General features: G+C 42.5%; 1 protein-coding gene across 2 annotated transcripts; it reads left to right on the forward strand.

The window, feature by feature from the left end:
* Positions 1-594: 594 nt before the first annotated feature.
* TRMT61A (tRNA methyltransferase 61A) lies at positions 595-23,776 on the forward strand. 2 transcript variants are annotated; one of them, XM_035327920.1, is made up of 4 exons: positions 595-718; positions 3,163-3,527; positions 12,900-13,166; positions 22,315-23,776. In XM_035327920.1, the coding sequence occupies exons 2-4, from the start codon at positions 3,197-3,199 to the stop codon at positions 22,641-22,643; spliced, it is 927 nt and encodes a 308-aa protein (XP_035183811.1). In that variant the 5' UTR covers positions 595-718; positions 3,163-3,196; the 3' UTR covers positions 22,644-23,776. The 2 variants fall into 2 exon arrangements, with proteins under 2 accessions (XP_035183811.1, XP_035183812.1); XM_035327921.1 differs by having other exon boundaries at positions 645-767.
* The last annotated feature ends 350 nt before the right edge of the window (positions 23,777-24,126 follow it).

Raw genomic sequence — 24,126 nt, forward strand, 5'->3', positions numbered from 1 at the left:
CGATAATGATTCTGCTTCTTACGAGCCCACATTCAGTTGTGGGTTTCTCCTACAGCCGTCAGAAACCCGTGCTAAGCGGTCGGTTGGTCTTCAACTGCCTTTCCCTGCACCGGGTTCTCAGGGAGTGCCTGGAACTTTCTGGAAGCCGCTTTGCCTGGAAGGCCTGGCTGTGTCAACGGCAAAGGCGGTGCCGTTCCCCGTGGAAGGGGCTTCACCCCACAAGCTGTAGCCCCGAGACTCCCCACACCTGACATAATAAACAAGAGGGGCTCACAACAAACCACCAGGCTGCGAGCCCCACGGAAGCAGTCGGGGTTGGGAGAAAGAAGCCAAACCTGGGGAGAGCTGCCCAGATCCCCACCCACAGGGCCCCCTCGAGTCACTGAACGAACGGGTGTAGGGCAGCCCCACCGCTCCCCCACAGCGGGCAGCGACCGGCTCGGCGTCCCCATCCCAGCCCTCGGGGGCTCCCCGCCACGGCGGAGGGCGGTCTGGGCCCCCTGCACCGCTGAGGGGACGGGGGACCGAGGGCCGGCAGCCGGGCAGGGGCGGCGGTAACCCGGCGGAGACAGGCAGGGCTGGCGGGGGCGGAGGCTGCGGGGAGCGTCAGCAGCCTGCGACTGGGCTGGGAGGAGGCGCTGGGCGGGCACCGCGTGTGAGGAGAGCCGGGCCGGGCCGGGCCGGGCGTGCTGGCGGGGCTCAGCCCCGGGAGGTAACGGCTGGGGGGCGGGCGGACATGGTGGCCCCGGGGCTCGCCCAGGCAGGACGTGAGGGCGCTCCCTGGCCCCCTTTCCCTGCCCGATTTGTGCCTTTAACCCCCCGCAAGTCCAGAACCGAGGCGCTGCACGCCCGAGCCGCCGCCGCCGCGTGTGGCTTGGGGGCAAGTGGGTGCCCCCGCCCTGCGTGGGGTTGTGGGGGGACAGCAGCGGGTCTGGGGTGTTACCTCTGTGTGTGTGACAGCGCCTGCCTTCCTCATCCTCCTCATCCTCCGCAGCAGGGTCATCGCAACCTGCGTGGCAGGGCTTAGCGCAGCCCTGTCCAGCAGCCGCAGCCCTGAGGGGGAAGAAGGAGCTCTGTGTGGAAGCCAGCGGCCACAGGGTCAGGAAGGGCAGAGACAGAGCTGGGGTCTGGTCTGAGCGAACACACATCGTTGTGGTGATTCCCTGTGTGAGATTGCAAGGGATCGCCCAGGTCACCGAGTGCAGGTCGAAGCAGTCACAGGTGATGTAAAGTTAAGGTGAACCCACAGGAAAATGCCAACCCCTTGCCACAAGCCACAGGTTCACCTTCCCTTCCATTCCACATCAGCCTGTGGCAGAAATCCACACAGGCTGCACCGTGACATCTGGAGGGAAGTGTAGCAACAGGACATTAGGCCCTGCGCTAGCTAGGGAATGGAAAATGATTGAAAATGCATGAAAATAATGGATGTTTGTCGAGTGATGTGCTCCATGTCATAGGGGGAGGCAATGAAAACACCAGAACTCCTCACAGACCCCCAGCTTACCCCAGGTGTACAAAAATAGCATACCAGGTGCGTGCCTGAGAGCTGTCACCAGGGATGTCAGCATACATTGTTCTGATGAGCTGTGATAAATGTAGTGCTCAAAGGGAGGCAGAGAAATTAGAAGCCAAAAGAAGAATAATTCCCTATTTCTGCAGAAGTGCTGCAGAAATGATGCTTTGCACATGGGTGTAACTACAGTTTAAATGCTGTGAAAGGAATGGATTGCACTCCCGCTCTTTCCAAACGGCATTATTCTAAACAAGAGCTGAAAACTGTATTTCACAAGTAGTATCTAGACTGAGAACTACAGATGTAATTCATGAAAGATTAAGAACATCAATATAATCAGATGGTGCAAGCTATAAAACCTGGTTAAGCATCACTGTACTATCTCACAAAGTCCAGTATGTATACATCTCTGCATTTATGGGATGTTGTTCTTGCTGTTTCACCATATGTCCAGACAAGCCTGTACTGTTTTGGTATATGAATACATTTATTATGTGTCATAAGCTTTGGAAGTTTGGGCCACAAACATTTCTGTTTCTCAGTCTCAGTGACTCCAGCAGCCGATTTATAAATCCAGCTGCTTAGCAGGAAATTGAACTAAAACAAACATTGGTCAACAAAAACAGACTAGAATTTTAGAACTGAAAGATTTCTAGTAAAAACAGTGAAGTAGGTCTTACATACTCAATACAAAAGCACTCAAACTAAATAATTATTCTGAAACTAAAATTAGTGCTGGCTTTAATTTCTAACTTTGGGATCACCATTGCCTCATTAGTCAATTCCTTCCATAAATTGATCAACCTGCAGCTTAGGTTGTTAGCTACCTTATCTGAAAAGCAGTGCTGGGTTTTATTGTAAACTGCCTTCTAAGGTCGATGTTTTTTTCTCAAAGACAACAACATTTTACTGTAATTCTCTAAACAGCTCTGAGAACACGGGACTAAAATGATGCAACTGTGTTTGCATTGGCTTGCAAATGGTTGTTTATGTTCAGTTACAGCACAGATCACTTCCCAGACAATTACTTTGTACCCCCAATGGCAAATTAAAGGCCGTAATATTGCTTTTTCTTTGTACTTAGTCAAATTTATACCTAAATTAATGTGGATACTACTTTTATCTTATCTCTAAAGTTTCATTGGGAAAACTTTCAAGCAAACTTTTGCTAAATGGTCCTAATAACTAGTGATTGATATTCAGGCAAGTAACCATTGTCTTATGTTGTAAATCACCAAAGGATAAACCAGCAGAAGGAAATAAAAGTCACTGCTTAACAACATACTCTGAGAGCTTGTGAACTGGAATTGAACAGACTGCTGAAATTGATACTACCTTGCAAGTTTCCCAGTAGCATTGTGGAGAAGGCTGAGTAAATTATAATGTATTTGGTAAAATTTCTTTTAAATGTACCATAAAATGCTACAAATACTGGTTATATTCAAATCAGCAGGATCTTTCCATTGATTTTAATTGGATCAACAATGTGGCAGAGGGAGGTCCCTCAGTTTCATGGAGTTCTCTTGCTAACATCTTATTTGCACAGTGTGTACTTTTTTGTATATTGGGGAAAATAAAATAACTTGTCTGTGGTTACAGCCCTATTGTGATACCATAAAACTGTCTTGATGTTCATTCCCTTTTAGGTGACAGCCGCCAGCCCACTACAAGACTGTCACAATGAGTTTTATTGAATATGGAGATACGATAAAGGATGGTGACACAGCTATTGTGTTCTTGGGCCACGAATCCATGTTCCCTGTGAAAGTCCAACATGGGACCGTAACTCAGACTAAGTATGGGGTCATCCGGCATTCCATGGATCTCATAGGCAAGAAGTATGGCTCCAAAGTGACCTGCAGTAAAGGAGGATGGGTTTTTATTCTTCATCCAACTCCAGAACTGTGGACCATGAATCTTCCGCACAGGACACAGATTCTGTATTCCACTGACATTTCTATAATCACCATGATGTTAGAACTGAAGCCGGGCTCCGTAGTCTGTGAATCAGGTAATAATTAATACGTTGAAATCCTTTATTAAGGACTAACACCAACACTTTTCACAAAAAACAGGCTTAACTTTACATTTTGCAAAAAGTGTTGTTTTTTTTTTCCATTGTGATATAATTTTCCCAGCCTACGCATTGAATAATTCTATTTAATTTGCACGTGTTATCAGCTGCTGTTTCTTCAACAAGCAATACTACTTCAGTGTGTTGGCCTTACGTATGTGTACAAATTGAGTACGTGATTAATTCATCTTCTTTAAATAAATATATAAACATTTTTCTTTCCGTTCTCTAAAACTGTTAAGCACTTCAAAAACATTTTCAAAATACATTATTTGAATCGAAATCAGACCTTGAATTAGCAGTTGGAGATAAAACAGCTGAGGTGAAGTAGTAAAAGGCTCTGAAGATGAGAGGTTGAACTCTAGTAATAAGGGAAATAAAATGTCAGTACGCAGATCAAGAAATACTACATAAGTACATATATTTCATTGTTCTCTTCCCAAGTGTGATCCACTTGTAGCACTTCAACTGCATGCAGAGTGCACTGTAGTTCTGCGATATAATGGATGATGCATTCATTACAGTACTGTGCTATGTTTCTGAATTTGGTTTACTGTATTGCCCTTTCCATGATTTTGCATAATTCACAAGTAAGGAGGAGTTAAATTTCCTATAGGTGGATATTTTCCTAGTTAATACAGTTGATAATAATGCCTTCATGCTTTTATTGCTGCAGGCAGTATGAGGTTTGCTTGATTTGATCATGTTTCTATAGTCTGGAAAAAATATGAATTGTAGAGAGTTTGTCCTCATTTTTTTCTGGCTGTTTACTTGAAGTCTTTTTAGGAAGCAGTCTTACATGCTTCCCTCTGTAGCACAGAAGTGGCAACGGATCGGCATGATGGGGTTGTATTGCACTGCATTTACTTGCATTTAACATTTCCTGTTCCCACCCATGCATAATTTTGGGCAGCTTTGGATCCATGATGGCTGCTTTCCAGCAGAACTGAAATACCACTTATCTTGGCGTCCAGTTACACCCGCTAATAAACAGGGGGTACATGGAGCTGGCTGCTGTGGGCCAGCACTTGAAACAGGCAAAGCCATCTAGAGAAGCCTCTGGTAAAATGGCCAAGCCCTTACGTGTTCGTAATTCAGTCTGTAGGGCGATTAGGTGGTTCTAGGGCTGTCGTGGAAGTAGCAGTGTTGGTCATTGTGCAGGTCTTTACCTCCTCCCCTCCTTGCTTTGTGGGAACAATAAATACAGCACATTGGATTGGGGAGATGTGAGTTGCTGCTTGTCCTTCCTCACTTGGGACAGGTGAATGTTAAAGTACAGAGCTGCACATAAAATGTTTTCAGTAATGTCAAAGGTACCCAGACAGGATGAAAATCTTTAAAAGCTCATTTATCTAAACAGCTAAGAAATGGAAACACTTGATGAGGTAACCAGTCCAGATTGCCAGAAATGTTATGAGTCCAAAGTCGCAGCTACAAACAATCCTTTTGCTAATGGGAAGCTGTCCCCAGGTTTATTTTAATGCCTGTGCTGTTCTAATGAAAGTATTTTAACTTCAGCTTTCTAGGAAAAGTGGACAGTTTTACTACTACGGTCGAGCTTGTTGTGCTTGTATTGCTTGACACATTCACTGTATCTGAAGAAATAAGGAGCACTGGGTCAAATTCATCTGGTTAATCTTGAAGCAAGAGCTTTACTGCAAATTTGCTTACAACTGACCAGAAGTGGTGATTTGAATTTAAAAAATTTACGTGTATTGACAACAGGGGCCTCCAGTGCGATGATGTGACCTGCTTTGGTGGCATCCAAAATTAGACCATGTTCAGTGATCCAAAATAATTAGTTCTAGATTAACCTTGCGTGACCTAGAAGGAGTTAGCCAATGATGTTTAATAGGAACAAGACAGGAAATCTGGCCTAATAATGACATTTGAGTCTGCTTCCTCCCATTGCTGCTGGTTTTAGATGTATCTTGAGCATTAATTAGCATGGACGTCTGTCTTTTTTGTTATCTGAACACGTAGCTGCTGTAGGGATGGGCAAAGCAGGCACAATAAACAGGTCAGGCTCTTTTCCCCTTGTCTTAGTACTGTGGCAGGAATGCTCTGCGTGTAGCCAGGGTAAGCATGCAGAATTGTGGAGTAATCTGCACACCTGTGTTAAGAATGGATGGATAAAGTAAGATGAAATGTCCTCTGTGTCGTGTTATAATGCTGTGGATACCAGTACATGTGAGCTTTTGTGTGTGCTTAGAAGAAATCAGGAAAACAACCATGAGGCTCAATTTTGTATTACTTGAGTTGTTCAGTTTAGAATGATTAGTAATGATTTGTCACAAATGATATAAACATATTAATACAGTTTTTACTATTTTAATTATCTCTAATAAATACATAAAGAGTAAGCTTGTCAGCAGCACATGCATAATTAAAATGATCCAAGCATACTCTATTGAGGCTATAAGGAAACTCAGCATCTGCCCAGTGTTCCATGATGGAGGCATAGGAATATGATCTGCTAATTTCTAATTTATGAAAGTATGTTGAGATTTTAAAACCATTATCACTGTTGTTGGAGCTAAGATCTCTTGAAAGTATTGGTCCCTGATACTTGGAATTCACCTGCCTGACGGAGTCTTTAGCAGCCCGATCTTTCCAGAATGAAAGGATACTTGAGATAGCTGCTAAAATACCTGCTGTGGGTGGCCTGGTAGTATGAAAGTTCATTCTCATCAGGTAACTCTGAACTTACTTGTGTTTCTTGCATGCACAAGTCCCTGTTTAAATAAAGGAATAAACAGAGTGTTTATTTCGTGCCACCACACTCTCTAAAACTAAACTTGATGTTAACTTCCAAGGCAAGGCTATTTTCAGTCCAGTGATTACAGCTGCCTATAGGATAACAACCCCATTTGACAAAAGAATTTGAGGCTTTGAAATTTATTTTTATACTACATTGGAACAAATATGAAACCTTTCAGATGCTTTTTCCAAACCAAAGTATGTAAAAACTGCCTTTTTTTTTTTTTTTTCAGTGACCACTTGCATAGGCATTTTTATTGTCCTCTCTCCCTGGTAAGACCTAAACAAGTATCTGTCCTAACCCTCAGAATTACCCAGGAAATGCAGTACAGCACTGTGTAACCTTCTTTAATCTGATAAATCTAAGAATTATTTTGGCTCCGACAGAGCATTGTATTTAGACAAAATGTAATTTAGTCAAAAGTATTCTAACCACCATCCCACTGATCCGTTAGCATTCAACAAAATCAGACTCACATGAGCAAAAATGTTAATTGGATTTTTTGCTTCCCTCCAGCTAAATCCCACATTAAAAATTGCTAAACCCCATTCATTGCCCCACAGCAACAGATTTCTGAAGCCACAGACAGGTTTTCTGAAGGCTGAGGGCAGTACCCTGGGTCCTCATGGCTTCTTTGTGGAGGAATAACAAGAGCCCCTGGCTAGTCTTACACTAGAGCTTCTCCAAAACAGTTATGAAATTTTCAAACTCATGGTCCGAGTATAGATTTTGTTAAGAGTACACTCATAAAAAAATAATGAGGACTTAATGATTAATGGGTACCTAATAAATGATTAATAGTGTATTGTGGAGTCCCAGCAAGTCAGCTGTAATGCCATGACTCTTGTGACTTTTTGACAAACACTGCTCATGTCTGCACCATCTCAGTGGCACAAGTGCATGTAAACTGTTTGCAGCTGCATCTTGTGTGTAAAGTGCAGACCAAAGCTCTGTAACTGTTAATTTGATTTTGGAAAATATGCTAATTAAGTTTATAATGTCTCCCATATCTGCCTCTTAGCAGCTGTCCAGGTTAGAGTGGGAGAAGAAGTCGAAAACGTGGTCCTGGTGTAACACCTTTTGAAGCAGAAAAAAGGCCCCATCAGTACAAATGCCAGAGAACATTGCATTCTCTCGGCATACAAAAGACCTAAACCAAAACTGGGGCCACATGAGGCATCACTCAGATGCATGCAGCCTTGCAGCTGAGCCACAGCTGATGGGAAATGCTGTTCATGCCCTAAAGTGTCTGTTTCCAGACTTTCAGGCTTGCTTTCATCTTACCATTGGTTGACTACCAAGTGCATTTCTCCTGCAGGTCTGAACTGCACGATACTACACCTGTTTTGCAGATCTCCCCTTAAGGAACTCTGACTCTTGAATCTCTAAGAGCAAATTCTTTTCAGTCTTTACGTTCCCATTCCTTTGGTAGGCAATGCCAGTCTTAAAAACTTGCACAGTGTTAGTCCCCTGATTCCTGGATCTTGTCAGTGAGCAGTGGTCCTCTCTGGCCTCCATTCTGCTTCCTAAAATGCCTGTTTCAGCAGTCTGTCCTCAACAGATAAGCAACAGAAGGGGCTAATCTCCTTCCTTGTAATTCTTTCCCTCCCTCTCCTCTTCCCTCCCTCCATCCCAGCTCTTGCTGTCTCTCATTTCTGCCACCATTTGTGCCTTTGACTGTCTTCACAGTAAGATCTCCGGGTTAGTTTCTATTAGATGCTTAAGATCTCTTTATATATTCACTCAAAGTGATTAATGACTCTCCTGTTACATAAACTTGTCATGTACAGTGAGCAGTCTTCCTCTGCTCTGCCTTCCTTGACAGATACTAGCTGCGGAGTTGTTAGCTCTGTCTAAAGATTAATTTTCCTCTGGGTTTGAGGCTCCATCCGTTCTCGTGGCTGACTCATGACCTCTCTTACTATTTGCAAGGTTTAAGTGTGGTAGCTAGGAGACTAATACAGCAACACTGCCATTGTTTTGTTGTATTTGCCCATTTTAGAATACCTTGTGTAGCCAAATATTGCACCAGATACTTCAATTCCATTAAAATATTACTACGCGCTGTATTGATCCAGTATTTAATAACTCTTCATAGTTACCACTTTTCAGGTTTTCAAGCTATATGAACTTAAGCATGCACTTAAGAGCTTCCTCAGCTTTATTCTGGATTACAAACCTGCCGTAATAAACTTGGCAAGTATTTTGCAGGTACACAGCTCTGAACTTTATGGGTTATAAATCACTATTTGTACTTTTTTTAAAAAAAGAAGTATCCAAGAAGAGAAATCTGGGGGGAAAGCAAGCCAAGTGATAGCTTGCACTGAGAAAACGTAGTGGAACACAACATCAGGTCTCCTATATCATAGCATGGCTGCGATTGCAGGAGTGTAGGCAGATATCCTTTGTAATAGGAAAATCAGACTGAACAGAAAACAGTGTAAAAATGTACTTTCTTACTCAGCTATCAGTCAAGTGCTTTGTGTGGTGCTGGGGTAACACTTTGCCTTTATCTTGACGGTGTCTTGATGTGTATCAATCCAGTACTGAAATAGCAGGTGGTAGTTTTGAAGGGGTCAGATGTTGTCTGCAGCAGCTTTGAAAAGGAATGATCTTAACGTGGACATTGGTGGCTGAGGTGTGCGTCGGTTTCTCTGTGGAAAACCTGTCACTTAAATAAGCAGAGAGTGGGAAGAACAAATCTTTTTGAGGTCAGGGGAATTAGAGAGTTCTTCATCTGATCAATACTTTGCGGTCTCTAAATCAGAAGGACGTATCGATAGGTACTGAGCTATTGTTTCACCTCAGTGGCCACTTTTAGGATATAAATCCTTCTAGAACTGCTCTGGTTTCATTGTCTTGGGAGAGGGTAGAAACATTCCCCTGAGCTTAGATGAGCCTGGGAAGGGACGAATAGCACATTGCTGTATCCACAGGGCCATCAGCCAGCTAACCATGGGTTTAACATGGGATCTTAATTCATGCCTTTGGACTGCGATGGACTACTTTCCTGGTCCACATCCTGATTCCCCGCATAGTTCTTCTTCCTCAAATTCTGAGCTTTGAGCTTTGATAGCATATTGTGGAGCCTGTGGTGTCTCATTAAATGCCTATAATGCAGATGTCTGCTTTTTGACCGAGATGTTTAAAGTCATAAAAATCAATGTAAAAGTGCATTATACTTTCACAAGTCATATGTGCAACGGCCAGGGTGAGATTCACAGATCGCGTTTCTTCATCTAAGTGAGCTCTAAAATGTCAGCTATGCTGGTAAGAATGCCTTCAGTACAGTTTGAGTTATTCCAGTTTTACCTCTCTTGCAGAGCCTTTTCATGATTAATTTGCTCTAGTTAAATGGCTATTGTCCTGTGGTAGAGAGCAAACGGTTTCTAAGGGTATTTATAGTGCAAACTGCAGAAAGGTGAGTATCCTGGTGTAAAACTTCTAAACTGCATTTGTTCTAAAAGTTGTCTTACTTTCTGCTTTCAGGGCCAAATTAGGAGCAGGCAAATCAGGAGCATAGAAAATACTCATTTGGGGCATTCAAGGTTTTGTTCCTTTGTACACAGGTAATTGAGCTACAGTATTTCAGGTTTGGTAGCGTTCTTCCAGTCCATATTTTTAGTAGTGCTCCTTACATTTTGCTGCTTTTCTGGCTGGTGCTTTATCATGCTAAGGCTACCTTTCATTTCCCAAGGAATTCTGAACCTGGCTGGAACTTATTTCAGGCTGGTGCCTAGGTGTCACATGTTGCTGAACCCCACAGTGATTTTGAAATAAGGACAGAGAGAAATTGGAAAGGAGTTGAGAAGGTGGTGAGAAGACTCAGATGTTGGATGTTACAGATCTGCAAGGGAGGAGGTGAAAATAAATGTTCATTTCCCCATCTATAACAGCAGAGAAACATAGGGCTGAACCCCTCCCTTCTACAGACAGTGCTGATTGGGTTTTAGGGGTTGTGCTTGAGTACAGGCTCATGCTGAACTGCCAGACCCTTGGTGAGGATACTGTTGATGAACCACATCAAGCTATCAGGCACATGAGAGTTGAGGGTCTTCATAATCGCACAGTACTGGGTTCAGAATCTCCGGTCTTTTGAAGAAAAGAAGAAAAATTGCAATGGTGGGTGATTCATAGCCATCTTCTTTGTTTCCTGCAGTTTTGAGAGTGTTGTCAAGGAGAAGGCAGGCAGCATCTTCAGAAATACTCTCATTAGTGATGTTAGCGTGATAGAATTTGATGGAGTAAAGTGTGATACGTATGTATTATTCTCATGTTTGCTGCAGCCAGTCAACAACAAATAATTCCTGGCAACCTTGTTTAACAAAAGCTCAGTCTGTAAGGCATGCCTGCAAGCAATGACTTCCAACATCCTGTTTTTGGTTCTGGTTTTGGCTTGGAGTGTTTGTGAATAATAAAAAAAAAAAAGAGTAACAGAAAATAAGCCAAAAAATCTTAATGGGATTTCCTTCCAGTATCTTCTCTGGTGTTTTTAAAAGCTAATTTGAAAGGAAAGTGATTAAAAATGTGAAAGAGTATGAACAAGGGAATCGGATACATGCGCAAGCTGCCCCTCTCTTCTGCTCACATCCCAGCTGTGCTGACAGACCTTCTGCTCACTCTTACAGATTAGCTGAGAAGGATACAGAAAGTGGGCAGCATTACCCATTTGAAAGTTAAAATAATTAAATTCAGTGAGGTTGCAAAAGTTCTCAGCTGTGCAATCCTGCCTTCTGGCATGAAACCTAAAGGCAGAATTTCAGTCATTTTAGCATCCCATGGGCATCGCTGCTTTTATCATCAACAGAAAATCAATGACATGCTGTTTCTTTGCTATGTAAGTATATTATTGAGTTTTTGCAACCATGTGGCTACTGTGATACCATTACTTGTTTTGAACAATGAAAATGTCGACGCTTAGAGCCGACTGGTGCCGTGAGCAGACAGTTTTCCACATGTGCACACATAGCTGCCATTTGCCTTTTGTTTGCTTTGATCCTGGCATGTATGCATGCATTTTCACATTAAATAAATGTTTGTGCCACAGTTTCTCTCTTCCCATGGACCTCTTTAGGGCCAGTGCTGAAACTGTAGGTCCTTCCACTGCCTAATCTGCCCCATTAAAGCTGGGGGAGTTGCTGGCCTGCCTGCTGGGGTCGCAGCCCTCTCAGAGGGGAGCTGAGGAGCGGTGCCCATTCTGCAGTTCATTTGGTTGATCCCATGGCAAACACAGGCCCAGAGCTCTGTTTATAGTCTGAACGGCTCCCTTTTCAGAGCTGTCAGATTAAATACAGGGCCACAGCAATATTTCTTCCCTTATGTGACTAGAGGGAAAAAGCCTTGGATCTGTCAGTAAGCTCTGACTTCCTGTATGGTTATGGGAAGTATTGCTCCAATTAAGCAGCACAGCAGCCTCTGTGTCCCCTAATTAACTTCCTCTCTGCAGTGTCTAAGCTTTCTCTGCTACTGCTGTACTTCAGGTTCTGTCTTTAAAAAAAAGAAAAAAAAAACTTCTAAAGATCTATGCTAGTTCAAAGAACTTGCTTTAGGCTGACATACAGCCTGAACCGTCACTGAAGATAGCTAGAAATAGATTTTCTTTTTACAGGAGAAATGTGCTCCCAGTACAGAATGGTAAGTCAATAAACACAGATAATTTGGGGTAGCTGTGGGGTTTTGAGTTTGGGGGGTTATTCTGCTAAATGCCATTTCAGTGAGTAATTTGCAAGGCAAATTGGTATATGGGTGTTTTTTTTTAGTGAAATGGTTATTAGTCATTCATCTATTTAATACGCCAATGGATCATTAAAAATAAGTTTCCTAAATTATCAAATTAAAACAAGAAAAAAAGTCTGTTTTAATAGTTAGTCCCTTGCTATACATTGTAATTATGGACAGTTCCAGGTATGTGATGGCTCTCGTTAAACTTCATGCAGGTTGTGCAAGCACGTGTATAGGTAAGTCACTTGAATAATCAGCTCATTTGGTCAGTGTGGCTGCAAGGAGCTGAAGGCCTTAGTTTTGGATAATTCCAGTGTGAGCTGAGGGTGCCCAATGTCTGAAGAGGCACTAAATGTGCCCATGTAAATAAATGGCCTTTAGGACCAGTGGGGTGTTTAAACATAGACCCTTGCCAACATCTCTTCCTTGTTTTAACGAAGTTTGAGGTTTCGAAAACGCTAAACTTTGCCTTTATCTCTTTTTACCCTAGAAGAGTCTGGCACTTTAAGAAAAAAAAAATCTCTGGTTAATTTTCCTGAATGTTTGCTGTTGGGTTTGATTCCTTGTGTCCCGTTGTGGCTCTTGTTCGAGCTAGAGTTGGCCCTTGGCATTATTTTAATTAATGCTTTGAGGACCCTGAAGACTGTTTACTAGGTCATTCAGTCTCCTTGTTGGGGAAGGACTGCTCTCTTTCGGTAGTTTAACCAATGGTTTGTGTTCATTTTGGTTTTGAGTAGTGTTCCAAGCAGTCGGACTGATGGAGAAGACCACCGTACTAATGTGGAGCACTGTCAAAAGGCATTTCACGAGCTGTTTTTCTTTTCCAGGTACAGGCAGCGGATCCCTCTCCCACGCTCTCATCAGGACAGTGGCTCCCACAGGGCACCTGTACACGGTGGAGTTCCACCAACAGAGGGCTGAGAAGGCCAGGGAGGAGTTTCGGGAGCACGGGGTGGAGCATCTGGTGACTGTGACCAACCAGGATGTCTGCAAGAATGGGTTTGGTGTCTCAAACATTGCAGATGCTGTGTTCCTAGATATTCCATCTCCATGGGAAGCCATAGGACATGCAAAGGCAGCGTTAAAAGCTGAAGGTAACCGCAGTTATCTCTTTTTAGGAAGTGCTGTGCATGCACACATCTCTGCCTCTGAGCTATATGCTAGATCTGCTCCTTTCCATTGTGTGATCGCTGTTCTCTAATGTCAAAGTCTGTAGGCATTTCTAAGGATGAAAAACCTTCAAAAGAGGTCTGTGATTTACAGCGAAAGATTTGAAAAGAGCAAAACAACTTTTTCCTACAGGCCTGTGCTAGCTGCTACAATTAGCAGGGGCAGTATTTAAAATAATAATAATAATAATAATAATAATAAAAAAAAAAAACACGTTTGAAGCTTTGTCAAGTGCATTTTGCTAGATCTGAGAGTGTGTGGGCAGCAGCAGCAACAATGAATGCTGAAAGCAAATTTCTTTGGCACTTCAGTGGAAAGGTGTTTGTATAAAAGGTGTTCAGAAGCACTTTACATCAATCATTGCAGATTTGGACCTATTTAACAGAGCTCTCCATCGGTAATGTTAAAGAAAATGTGGTTGTTCTGAAATATGCTTGCCAATTTTTGCCTTAAATCTCTGCTGTTGGAGGTAATGAGAAGTTTGCCATTGGTAACAGTAGAAATTGAACATAAAGGCTGTTCCAGCTTGTGCCAGCTATTCCTGGACAGTGACAGCAGGTGGTTTGAGCTGCTATTGAGTGATTGGATGGCTTTTTTCAGTTTATAATAAATCTTTTCCCTATTGAAAAATAAACTTTAGTGAACAAATCATTCTTTTATCCTGGAACAAGTTTTCCCCTAATTATTGTTCTACCATTGTAGCTGTACCGGTGTGAATCTGAGCTAAGGCCAGGCTGCTCCCATCTGCAAAAGTGACTTTGCTAGTGAAGGAAGTTTAGAGTGCAAAACCCAGTCCCATGCTGGGGGGGTGGGGTGTTTAAACACGAGTTTAGTAGAATACTGACTTTAGGTAAATTGCTAGGTCTTCTTGAAATCACAGCATTTAAACTTGTTCTTAAAGGTCACTGAATGTGCACTACCTTGCTGAGTCAGGACCAACCCCAGCGTTAGACGCCCTCAGCTACTATGGAAAAATGTCAAGAAAGCTTTCCAATACCAGTGTAATCCATTCTTTCTTTAAAAAGTAAATAAATAAAGAGAGACTCCTTGGCACTCTACCTGCAAGGGTTACAGCTGAATTTGTAGCTGCTTTCCAGTGTGTCCTGGGAAAAAAATAATTTTCACTGCACTGTACAATGTCCTTCCCATGCTCAAATTATCTAATCTAGTGAGCACAACACTCAGCTGACTTCCCAGCTTAGAAGGCGCTGCATTGCGCAGCCCAATTTGAATTATTTAAGTGGTGCATGTTTAGAATACTAAGCAGAGCTGCTTGAGCAGCTCCAGGATTTGAATCCCTGTCTCACTTCAGCATTTGAAATCCTAGGAAAGGATTTCGGTATATTCTAAATCTGGCCAAACTGGCCACATCCTTTGGCTATATTTTCCTGTGCTACAAGGTTACATGTGCTTAGCCAATATAAAATATATTTTAAAACCCCACATTCCTGTGTTTGTAAAGTGGCATTGTGCATGTTGGGTACCAGTCAAGAGGGAAAGCTGCTGATCCTTGCTGCAGTTTTTGCTGCAAATAGCCACCAGTGTCTGAGACCTGGTGTAGGACTATGGCTCATCTTTTATGTTTCATAGTACCTGGTTGAGCTGTAGAGCTTTTACTTTGTTTTGTTTTTGCATATAAACAAAAGCTGTTTTTTGTGTATAGTCAATTGCAATAGTAATGGATACAGACTTACACATACTTCTGTTTTATTCCAAATCATGTGGGTTGTATTTTGTTTGTTTTTGGTTGGTTGGTTTGGTTTTCTGTTTTGTTTTGGTTTTGTTTGTTTTACTGCTGTAAAATCTAAAATATGATAAAAGAATATCTGTAAGTGCTTCTCTTTCCCTACTGCCAGCAGATTATTTTATAGTGCTCCTTTGTTTTGTTTTTAAATAGTTAAAGCTCTTCTGCAGTAAGAACAGTTTGTGCACATACTGCTGATGTTCACCGCTGTTCCAAGGGTTAGTATAATGATAGGGCATCGCTGGAGAAAAGGAGTTGTTCCATTCTTTTCCCTCCATGCCCTCTCTCACATCTGGACAGGGTCACGTTGTGGGTTTTATTGTGATGCACAATGCTAATATTGCAGCTGTGCTGCCAGACAGTGGTCATTCATTCCCTAAAGTCTTAAGGTACTTTGAATGAAGTCAGGGCTAAAGAAATTCAATACATAGCATCAGCTAGCCTCCTCTTTAAAACCACACTGTTCATTATGGAGTTTTCAGCTGAGACAGTGTGTAATAGAGAGTTCTTAACCTTAACAAATCCTTATCAAATCAGTATTTTCTCTCCTACTTAGGCTCAAGATCCTGAATCTTGCAGCTCCTAGTAGGCTGAGTGCTAATGATCCTCTTCACAGGGTACACTCATCACTCACGTTATGCCTTACAGTAGGCTGTAAATGTGCTGCTTACAATAGCTTGGCCTCCCATTTAAAGCACTGCCAGTTTGTGAAGAGCTAAAAGGATAAAAATGCACAGTGAGTTTGTGACTAGAAGGTTCTTGTTCCCTGGTGATGTGCTCTGCTGATGTTCAGCCGTGCATCTCAGCTGCATCCTTCTGTGCTCATTTCACCAGTCACACTTCCAAGCAGAAATGCTGCTTGTAATACCTCTCAGGCGCTGCTGCACTGCAGAACTTGCTTTTGTTCCCAGACTTGCACTGTTTTCCTTTAGGAGCATCAGCTGGTGAATGCATTTCTATAGTCATGGCTGCTCTTCGTATTATCTGACCTTGGTGGTTTCTGCAAAGTTGCTGTTAACCTCTTTGGTTTTTTTTTTTTTTTTTTTTTTTTTTAAATAAATTAACACAATAGGGAAAAAAGTGAGGTAACAAACATATCCTACAGTTCTTAAATACCCTGAAACTTTTGACTCAGTCGTCTCACGGCTGAACGCTTTAGTGCTTTGATTATAATTCTGTACCCACCTACTCTGCTCTCATAAATATTGCCTATTTCTTCCAAGGCCGTGGAAGATGAAGCATTTGTATAATAATTTTCCTACAGGTCTTACATTTTCAGATAGGGAGATGGAAAAATACAGCCATATATTAGGCTGGATTGGCCTCTTGCATTAATAAATCAGTCCTTGGTGGTGCTTAAATTAGCAGTCTGAGTAACAAACATTACAACCACCCCTCTGTTATTTCCATTCTTTATATTAATGATATTACTCTTACATCCAGACTTTCCACTCCCTTTTAAGTGTCATAAAGCCCATAAATTATGAGTTCGTCAAATTGTGATCCATGATAGATCATGTGAATCAGGTAACGTGGTGCTGTCACATCTCCCCCAAAACTCTGCGGGGGAAGTCCCCTCTGACCATCTCCCCATATGTATTTTCCTGCCATCACAGATGCCCTTCAGCAGTACTCTACTCCTTGCAGTTGTAGTTGTTTTTTATTTCCAAAGTCTTTTGTTTGTTTTGCTTGTTCACAATGGACTTCAAACAGGTAGGTCTTGCTCGCATTTTTTCCTCTAGCACAGCCATCAATTGTTCTAACCTGCCAGGTTTGCTTCTTCCAGTTGATGTATAAGCAAATAAATAATATCTCATCCTCCCAGTAGCCTGTGGTGTAGGTAAGGCATTGCTTGGTTTTACTAGTTTCAATTTTCATTTGGGCTTGCCTCCCTCCTCCCCTGAGCTTTCAGGGAATACCAGTTCCATGTAAAAAGCCTCACTGGCTATTTTTCTTGAGGCCCAGAAGTTACTAATGGTCCCATTTTTAAACCACCCAGGTGTGGCTTTGAGGAGCAGCTGAAATCCCCAGCCACAAGTCTCAGGGTAGGGAGAACCCCAGGCTGAATGACGCCAAGAGGATAGCAACACAAGGCCAGTGCTGGTTGGGCTCAGGCTCCCTCGGGAACGCACAGGAGATGTGTTAGGGCAGGAAGTGGAGCCTAGCAGTCTAGCATGCTGTCTAGACGGTCTTCCTCCACCCATGCAGGTGGTACTCAAGGCAGTATCAATGCTTCTGTCCACAGGAGATTGTTTTGAGATAAATGGATGAAGCTGTAAGTGCTTGCAAAATGTCATCACGGGCCTTTACTAGTGTGGTACCTGCTTTGATTTGAAGGAGAATTCACTCCAGGTGGGGTTAAAGATCCACTAACTAAATTGAGACAGCCTCTCAGTGTTGAGGGGCCGTCTGGTCAAGCACAGAGCTGCTCCACTAGGGTCTAATAGCAAGTGGGGGCTAACTCACAAAGCACCTTCATCGGCTCCCAAGCACGGGCTGTTTGCTGGGCCAGCCCCAGTTGTTTTGTCTTGTTGGAGAGCATTAACCTAGCTCAGGTCCGTCGGGGATTGTTGGGTCAGGTGCACACGATGGGTCTGGCCCCATATCCAGAAGCAGAAGTGATTCTCTGACATGTAAGACCAGCAGGATTCCTGCATCATAATCCATGTTGAGGAATGCTGGCCCGAATCATTGGCCCTTGCATAGCTTGTAGGAAGTAGCTGGGGATGAAAGGAACCTTAAAGGAAGTTGTTAGGTTTTATTCCCCAGTTTGGAGCCAACTGATACTAACTTTTTGTACATGCTTTTGCCAGCCTGGTAACAGTGAGCAGGAATGAATTCATCTTGAAGGATGTACCTACAAACATGGAGGTTAAGGTCACATTTGCAGAAAAACAAGCTCCTACTAGTCAAGCTCCTACTAATGAGCTGGCAAGTGATTTGGAGAAAATTTTCTTTTCTGAATCAAGAAACATCCTTTAATTTCTTCCGACAGCCAAATCCTCTAATTTCACTTGTCAGGGAAGCTACATCAAATCGCCCACGAGCACACTCACTTAAAGGACGTTCTGTCCCCTTTTACAGAGGCAATATTTTTAGCGTCCTACTAGCTCAGAGTAAATGCCATGGTGATGCTGCTCAATGACTCTTCTTGCCTCGCCCCTACATAATGTTAATGCCTGTGTCGTCTTTTTCTTCCATGAGATCTTTGTAACGCAATCTTCCAATTACCACGATGCACTGAGATCCCAAAACCCAAAGCCATGTTCTTTTACCAGAAATAAAAATGCTGTGCTGTATTCTGCACGTCACGGAATCATTTCCAAAATTATGGGCTCCAGAACTTAATGGTGCTGCACTACATATGTTCTTTTCACATCCTCTGAATAATATTGTGACGATGAAAAAACCTAGCAGAGCACTCATGACTCATGCTACAACCTGCAGAAGAGAGTATGTAACTTGGACGCATGTTTTCATATCATGAGTTGGAGTTCTTGTCAGTTGGGTAGCGCTACCAGATTTTCCATACCAGAAACCTAAGGCAGAGTTTAGCTAAGTAGAACTGGTAGAGATGCTAGTCCTTGCTCAGACAAACCAGAAACAAAATTGCTCGTTGCACAGGAACATACCAGGAACTGCTCTTGGAGGAGCAACTTTCAAGGCTCTGATCTCTAAGATAGCAGGGTGTGTCCCTTGATTATGAGTTAGATACTGTCTGTTCCGTGCTTTAAAAATGTACAGTGCTATGTAGATGCAAATCCTCTCTTATTTCCCCCCTTCCCTTAAGCTCTCTCTCTAATTGTTCCAATTGTACTTTAATTTTCATACGCTTTTGACCCTACTGCTGGTTATAATGACTGCCAGGACTGTGTGGGCTTGTTTCAGCCTACAGATTCAGGAGGTTTAACCTCTCCATTAAATGTTTCAAACTCACTCCATGTAAAATTGAAGGTGGAAAAAGAAATTTAAGTCTTTAATACAGACTCGTTATTCTCTTCTCAACTGTAGCACTTGTCAGATGCATTATACATGAATAAACACATTTTTAGACAGCTCTTCAGATCAAAAAGCTCACACAGCTTCCCAATGCGAACAGGATTAATCTCAGATAATTACTGTATCAATTTATGATGACACACAGATCTCATTAAACAAATTTAGGAATGGTAGCTTTCCGAAAAGGAGAGCTCTGAGAGAACACAAACCTAGTTTGTACTTAGAAGTCTGAGTTCAGTTGTTTTTCCTGCTCTGTAGTCTAGTCTACCCCTTTGTCATCCACAGACAGCGCAGCATTCCCCAGCGAGCTGAAAGGGAGGCAGTACATGTCTTTTCTTCCTTCATTAAGGAATCCTTGGCATGGCAAGACAAAGCACGGCATATTCAAGCCCTTTAAGCCCTAAATGCCTCTTGATGTGTAAAGGACAAGAGGGCTCTCAGAGAATCTGAGCACTGTGAATGCTGAAATCTAGATTTGTATCTGTTTGGTGATTGTGACAGAAAGGGTGTTGCCTAGCTGGTAAGCCGGCCGGGTACAGAGGGCAGCCTACAGAGAATTCAGAAGAATCTGGGTTGCTGAGGACAGCATCACTGCTCCTAGAGCAGAAGAGCATGTCCTGCTCAGTGCCTTCTCTTGCTCAGAGTCCTCATTTTTGCAACTCATAAAGCATCGTGTCAATTGAAGCTTGCCTTCCAACCTTCTGCTAATTGCAGCCTTCCAACCTTTTGTTAACACCTGCTTAATCAAACACATCTAGCCTGTGAGTAAATCCTGCTGATGGTGTGGAGAGGAGAAAGCAGAAGACACCCCCCTTTTCCCTTTGCTGCGATCCATAAAGACAGATAATTGGTGGTTCTGCTTCTAAGCTACTTGTAGGTACATTTATTTGGGAAGAATGTATAATAACAACCAAAACAATAGGTACTAAGGGGAAAAAATGCAATTGGCAAAGCTAATAAAACCCACTCAGTTATGTGGAGTACCGGCTGTTACCCAGTTTTCTCACTCTTCATACCTGGGAATCTCCCAGCAGTGCAGTAAGTGAAATAACTTTCATTTTGCACTTCCCACCTGGATATCAGCTATTACAAGCAAGAACTTTCTTCTCTACGAAGTGGCTTGAAAGCCCATTTGCTGTAACCCTCCTTCCCCCAGGCAGCCTGCCCTGCAAGAGGGCAGCCTGATAAATCAGCACCAAGTTTGGTGCTGACGTGCCGCGGTCAGCTGACGGCCCTGAGGCAAAATGAAGGTTGCTTGGGCTTTAATTGAAGGCTCGACAAGAACCGTAGGCGGGCCTGCAGCTTGTATTGCAGCAGCTGTGTGCAGGCTCCTTACTGTTCAGTAAATCTACAGCATGTGCATTCGAAAGCCGGAGGATGTCTTGAAATCCTTGTGGTCGGGATAAATCAGGAGAGCTGCCGTACTGTAAATGTAAATATACTTCCAGTTTTTGTTTCAGTGCAAAGCACCAGAAAAGCAAAGCGTGAATGAAGTAGTAGTAAGTCTCTGATCTCCCCACAAATTCTTTCTCTGCAGACAAAGAGTCACTGTGAACTGACATTTAGCTCAGTTAGACGTTTGTTCAGTTCCATACACAGTAAGAATGCAGCAGCTTTCTTTGTACCCTATGCACATTATAGTAGCTTTCTAATTATGTAACGGGAATTTCTTCTTGGGCTTTTCTCTTTTACATTTACAGACATGGCAGAAATGTGCACTGCTTTGGCCAAAAGGGACGAGCTGTTGGATTCAAAATCGTTTTGGTAGCCCTGGCCACCCTGATAAACACAGAAATCTAATTTCAGGAACTAGCAGAAGGGGCATGCAATTAAATTGGCATCACCAGAGTTGGTTAATAATGACACATACCAGCATTAATTTTGCAGGTGATTATTAGATTGTTTTTTAATTGTCACTCCAGGGAACTACTTGTCCAGGGTGCTTTGTTCTGAAGATGCATGATAAGAACCCCTGGCTGCAGAGACTTTATTCCAGGACTAAAATTAAATCCCTGTTAGTGTGTGGTGGATTAATGGTCATGGAAAATGTTCTTCCCCAGTCAGTACCCAGCACATCATTGCTGCACAGTAACTGGAGTGCTGCACTGACGCTTTCAGACCTGATGCTTTCTTTTTTTAGAGATATGACTTTAGAAACGAGAAAGGAAAAAAACGGGGAGAGTTTGAGATAAAGCAGGCTTCGTGTAGTCCCAGCATAACTGCTATTTTTAGCAGGAGGCTTTGCTCTCACTTGCATGGGTTCTTTAACTGCTCAGACAACTGGTGTTGGAAGGCTCGACTGGATGAGCATGGGAGAGGGCTGGGAAGGAATGCAAATCAGGTCAGCAAACATTTTCATCTAATTGTAATAAGTGAAACAATAGCTGAAGCTGCATTGTCCAGCTCTCCTTCCCCCAGCACAAAAGCTTTTCAGGAAGGGCAGTCGCCTTGTGGGACACTGTGTCCTGGGAGAAAGCACATGCCCTGGCTTTATGGCAGACAGTGTCCTTATAATTCTTTGATCTGATTTGGCTGTGGCTTTTCAGAGTAAATCTGAATCATTCTATTCTCAGCTGCTAAGGTGACATTGGAGCCAGCAGAAAGTTGTAGGGGCCTATTAGGACTCTATTTAGAATCAAAAATGAACCACGCGCAGATGAGGAGACAAGTGTTCGTTTACCACTTAAAAGCCTATCCTAGAGTTTTGAAACGTTTGCTGTGAAACTGCCTGATGTGCTATTCAGTAAATTTTAATGCTGGAGAGACACGCTGGTCATCTTGACTAAAAGGGTAAAGTCTTAGCAGCACTCCATCTATGGCCTGGAGAGATTACTTTATTCTGTACACGCATACCATCGTTCTCAAATAAACACAGCCGCTTTTGTCAGCGTGTGTGTGCACGCACACTTATATTCTAATGAAGGCAACTCTGTACAGTGTGTGAAGAATGACTTCGGGCTTTGTGTAGGTGCCAACGGCAGCTCAGTGCCTCAGTCCAGAGTAGTGGGTAGTGATTCTAAAGGGATCAACGTTAACAGTTTTAGCATGAACAAATGTGATGGGCAACGCTGGGTTTGGAAGATGAATGAATTTGTCACTGCAGTTTTTAAAGGGTCTGAAGCATCTTGTAAAGTCATCCGTGTTTGATTTTGACACATTTAAAACCCGCACAGTTGCCTCATGAAGATTTTTTCAGAATATTCACACTCCCGTATAACAGTATTTCTGTGTGCAGCTGAGAGGATTGAAAAAAATTTTTTTTTTTTTTTAAAAAAAGTGCTTCGTTTTGTTTTTTACCCTCTTTTTCCACTTCCTGCCTTATTTTGTAGGTGGCCGCATCTGCTCATTCTCCCCCTGCATTGAACAAGTCCAAAGAACCTGCCTAGCAATGGAGGAATATGGTTTTACAGAGATTAACACCTTGGAAATTCTGCTCCGAGTGTACAATGTAAGGACAATTAGCTTGCAAATCCCTGACCTTGGAAAAGCAGCTGAGGATAATTCTAGCGCTGGCTTTGACAGCAGCAACCCATCAAACCAAGGTAGCCCGTGCACTAATCTGCAGCAAGGAACTGCGCAGTTCAAAAGCGGTGTGCCACAGAGGGAAATGGTCGGTCACACTGGGTACCTGACCTTTGCCACCAAGAGCTTCTTTTAGTCCATGTTGAGTTTGTGCAGTTTGGAGTGCTTTGTGTGTTTGTGTGTGTTTGCTGTTTTCATGGTTCCTTTTTGTAGGGCATCCAAATTTTAACTTGTCAGGGAATTCCATATATAGTCAGATTTGGTTGGAATATGCTTTGTTTAAATAGCACACAAGCATTAAGCAGAGCAGCATTAAGGGAATGTTGGAACTCTGGAACAGTGCTCCACTTGCCATCAGAAAGAACATAAATTAATAGGGAAGGGCCATTCACTGGAATCTGCAGAATAAAGATCCCTCCTGATAAGAAAGTAAAACAAAAGCATGCTAATAACAAATAAGTTGGCATTTTTTTTCCTCCTCTTTATTGAGTTACTTTCCTGGTTTTATATTTTATTTATTCTGAGCACCACTAGATACCTTGTTTTTTTAAAAAAACCCTTCTCTTTAACACACTTTCACTATCTAGTGTGTGCGTTTTTCTTAGGAATGTGAAAGTGCCTACTTGCTTCGTTTTAGATATGAAAGTTGCAAGGTCACGCGTGTGCCAACATGGTTGATCACAGAATCAGTGTTTCCTTGGAACAGAGTTCAGCTGCACAGAGGGTTATTGGCAGCAGTCGGGAGCACTGCAGCTTACTCCATTCTGGCATCTGCAGATCATTTCGGTTACACAGAGGTCAAATAAGCGTGCTAATTGTTGGATTTGGATTAAAATAGTAGATTGTGATCAATTTGTAGTAGAAATTTGGACCTGGATTTGTACTGTAATCTTCTAATAGATCATCAGCTGCCATTGTTGATGAGTCCACTGTGACAATTCACTGAATGGCTGGTTAGTATTACCTGAACACCTCTTTGTAAGCAGTGTGGCTGAGGTTCAGTTTGCTTGGTGTTTTATGTGCATTATGGTGTGTTATATTCCTGCAGCTGAATGACAAAAGTGTTGCTTTCGATGGGATTTCTGTCTCCAAACTGCAACAATAATGCAAACTTAGTAAAATCATCAACCAGCTTTATTAAGTAAGGTTTTAGACTTTTACTCTTCCATTTACTCTTCAGTCTTCCGTATAAAGCTGGTGGGTGTGATGAACTTTTTGAATGCTGGATTACATTTTATATTCACAGAGTAAAATAATTATGCAAATATATGAAGTCCCTTGTTTCTTTCTTTCTTTTTAATGAATTCACAAGTATTTTTGTTCCAGCCGGTAGTGCTGTCTCTGGAAGTATTTGGCTGCGCTTTGCATTTGGTACCTGCATACGGTGTAAGAAAAGTAACCATTCACAAACTGCTGCCTGAACATTTGAACCTGATATCCCTCCCCCATTCTTGACAAAAATAAACAAAGCTAAGCTTTTAACGTGTTATAGCAGAATGCTAATCCATAACGGTTTAAAGAAAGCTCAACCGATCACGACAGCAAAGATAAACTGCTGAGCAGATTAAAGGCAGAAAGCAATTCTGTTGAAGTAAAGCAGTTATGTAAGTAGGCCTGCT

Source organism: Oxyura jamaicensis, chromosome 5, assembly GCF_011077185.1.
Source record: "Oxyura jamaicensis isolate SHBP4307 breed ruddy duck chromosome 5, BPBGC_Ojam_1.0, whole genome shotgun sequence".
In the NCBI taxonomy this organism is placed as follows: Eukaryota; Metazoa; Chordata; class Aves; order Anseriformes; family Anatidae; genus Oxyura; species Oxyura jamaicensis.

Excerpts from the sequence above, each read along its gene's own strand:
- TRMT61A (XM_035327920.1), top strand. The coding sequence starts at position 3,197 with ATGAGTTTTATTGAATATGGAGATACGATAAAGGATGGTGACACAGCT. Across the intron at positions 3,528-12,899 it reads CTCCGTAGTCTGTGAATCAG|GTACAGGCAGCGGATCCCTC; the intron begins GTAATAATTAAT and ends TTTCTTTTCCAG. Across the intron at positions 13,167-22,314 it reads GGCAGCGTTAAAAGCTGAAG|GTGGCCGCATCTGCTCATTC; the intron begins GTAACCGCAGTT and ends CTTATTTTGTAG.